The sequence below is a fragment of the Alligator sinensis genome, unplaced genomic scaffold, assembly GCF_000455745.1.
Source record: "Alligator sinensis unplaced genomic scaffold, ASM45574v1 scaffold137_1, whole genome shotgun sequence".
NCBI lineage: Eukaryota > Metazoa > Chordata > Crocodylia > Alligatoridae > Alligator > Alligator sinensis.
Window position 1 is genome coordinate 907,267 of NW_005842545.1, and position 2,736 is coordinate 910,002.

Sequence of the window (2,736 nt, forward strand, 5' to 3'; positions counted from 1 at the left end):
GGTAAGGGAGGGGTTCAGGGGGTCTGGAGGAAATATTGGGGGGCCTGGGGGTTTAGGGGGCTGGGAGAGATGATGTGGAGTGCTGGGAGGGTTTGGGGAGCTCACAGGGGATGTTGGGGGGCCCTGAGATGGGGGAAGGGACTGGGAAGCTCAGGAAGGCCTCATGACACCCCGGACACCTCCCTTCAGCACCCGACCGGTTCCCAGCTGGGCTGCACGGTGAAGGCAACCAAACTGACAACATGATCATTACCTGGGAGGTAAGTGACCCTCAACCACTGACCCCTGACCCCCAGGCCTGAGTTAAGTGGGCAGTGGGAGGGGGGTGTCACTGGATGGGTGTCTGGGGAGGTGGAGTGGGGGTGTCCCGGATGTGTGTGTGTGTGTCCTGGACACCCTATCTGAGTCTCCAGGGGCCATGAGTTCCTCATGATGGCTACTGGGGGGGCATTCCCCAGCCTCTCAGAGCCCCCACAACTGCCCTCCTCTCCCCCACAGCCGCTGCCCCCTGAGGACTGGAATGCCCCTGAGCTGAGCTACCGTGTGCAGTGGAGACCAGCAGGCGATGGGGGGCTCTGGGCTGAAGCCATGGTGACAGCCCCCCCGGTGGTGGTGACCCCCACACCGACCTTCACCCCATATGACCTCCGCCTCCAAGCCCTGAACCCTGCCGGGAAGGGGCCCGAAACACCCCCCACCCTCGGCTACTCAGGAGAGGATGGTAAGCACCTGGGGAGGAGGGGATGGGATCCCATGTGTGGATGCATGTGGGAGGGATCTGGGTCTTATATATATACACACACACACATGCACATATAGGGAACCTAGAGGTCCAGGAGATGCACACACACATGCATACACACTGGGACATGCACACAAGGAATCCAGGTGTCTGGGTCTCTCTCTCTCTCTCTCTCACACACACACACACACACACACAGATAATGACACAGTGTGGGGTGCCCCCCCCCGATTTTATAGATTCATAGACTGTAAAGGCCAGCCCCCTGCACCAGACAGGAAAGACAGCTGGGGTCAGGCAACCCCAGCAAGTTGACTGTCCAGTCTCCTTTTGAAGATTTCCAGGGTAGGCGATTGAACCACCTCTGGAGGGAGCTTATTCCACAGTCTGGACACCCCGGCTGTGAAGAAGTTTCCCCTCATGTTGAGCCTGAAATGGTCTTCCAGGAGTTTGTGGCCATTACTCCTGGCTTTCCCCAAAGGTGCCCTTGTGAACAGTTGTTCACCAAGCCCTTGATGTGCTCCCCTAGCATAGTGGTAAGCTGCTACCAGGTCCTCTCTCAGCCGCCTTTTCCTCAGGCTGAAGAGTCCCAGATCCCTCAAGCCTTTTCTTGTATGGCTTGCCTTTTTAAGACTGATCATATGGGTGGCTCTTCTTTAGACTCTGTCAAGCTTGTCCACATCCTTGTGGAAGTGTGGTGCCCAGAACTGGATGCAGTACTCCAGCTGTGGTCTCACCAGTGCTGAGTAGAGCAGAAGAAGCACCTCCTTGGTTTTGCTGGAGATGCACCGATTGATACATGCCAGAGTATTATTTGCCCTACTGGCTACAGCATTGCACTGCCTGCTCATATTCATACTGTGCTCTATTATTACCCCCAGGTCCCCTTCATTCATGGTGCTAGTTAGTTTGGTGCCACCAAGCTTGTAGGTGTGTTGGGGGTTGCTTGTCCCGAGGTGGAGCATTTTACATTTCTCCATACTGAGCTTCATCAGATTCCAGTCCACCCAACTTGCTAGCCTGTGTAGGTCTGCTTGTATCTGTAGCCTGTCTTCCAGTGACCATGCTCCCCATAACTTGGTGTCGTCCATGAATTTGGCCAGTGACCTCTTCACCCCCACATCCAAATCGTTAATAAAAATATTGAAAAATACTGGACCAAGCACCAACCCCTGCAGGACACCGCTGCCCACTTACCTGATTTGCAGTCAGGGCTCATGGGGGTAGGGCTCTGTGACCCCAGCTCAATGCGGGGTTGCTGGGACCCCTGATAGAGGAGGGGCTAAGAGCGTGGGAGAGAGAAATATGGATGTGGGAGGCCCTGATATCTGACCCATGACCTTTGACCTGCAGTGCCCCTTGCGTACCCTGAAAATGTGGGCATCGAGCTCATCAACAGCACCAGCGTCCTTGTGTCCTGGATCTTGTCCAGCCATGAGGGGCTGCGAGGTCACCTGCACGGCTACTGGGTATGGGGGCTTTTGGGCAGGACTGAGGGGCACTGTCTAGCTGTATGGTGGGGGCTACAGGCTGGGAGTGAGGGTCACCATGCGTAGGATCTACAGGTTAGGAGTGAAGAGCAGTAGTATGGGGGGGGTGTTGTTCAGGAACGAGGGTAACCGCAGGATAATGTGGGGGGCCTGCAGCTTGGGAATGAGGGGCACCAATAGGGAAAGGACTAAGGGTCGGGAGTGACACTGACTTGTCCCACGGCCTCCAGGTGCGGTACTGGCGTGAGGGGACAGCGGTGAACCAGGGGCACCGGGAGACCCCTCCACGGGCCTCGGAGCAGGAGTTGGAGGCCAGAGAGAAGCTGGAAATGAGGGTGCTGGGGCGTGCAACGCAGGCAGTGCTGGGAGGGCTGCGGCCCTGGTCTCACTATGTTGTAGCTGTCGCCGTCTTAAATGGACGTGGGGCTGGGCCCTTCAGCGAGGAGATGCACTTCAACACCCCAGAGGGAGGTGAGATCTCCTCCTCCTCCCCCCTGCCCCCCC

The 2,736-nt window shown here is 57.0% G+C and overlaps 1 protein-coding gene across 1 annotated transcript in view; it reads left to right on the top strand.

Annotated features, from left to right (window-relative positions):
• Nucleotides 1-2,736, top strand: part of L1CAM (L1 cell adhesion molecule) — a 33,992-nt gene that overhangs the window by 17,339 nt on the left and 13,917 nt on the right. Inside the window, exons 18-21 of the mRNA XM_025213721.1 lie at nucleotides 190-260; nucleotides 499-721; nucleotides 2,096-2,211; nucleotides 2,463-2,703. Of these exons, the coding sequence (XP_025069506.1) occupies nucleotides 190-260; nucleotides 499-721; nucleotides 2,096-2,211; nucleotides 2,463-2,703 (651 nt within the window). The remainder of the gene's footprint in view (nucleotides 1-189; nucleotides 261-498; nucleotides 722-2,095; nucleotides 2,212-2,462; nucleotides 2,704-2,736) is intronic.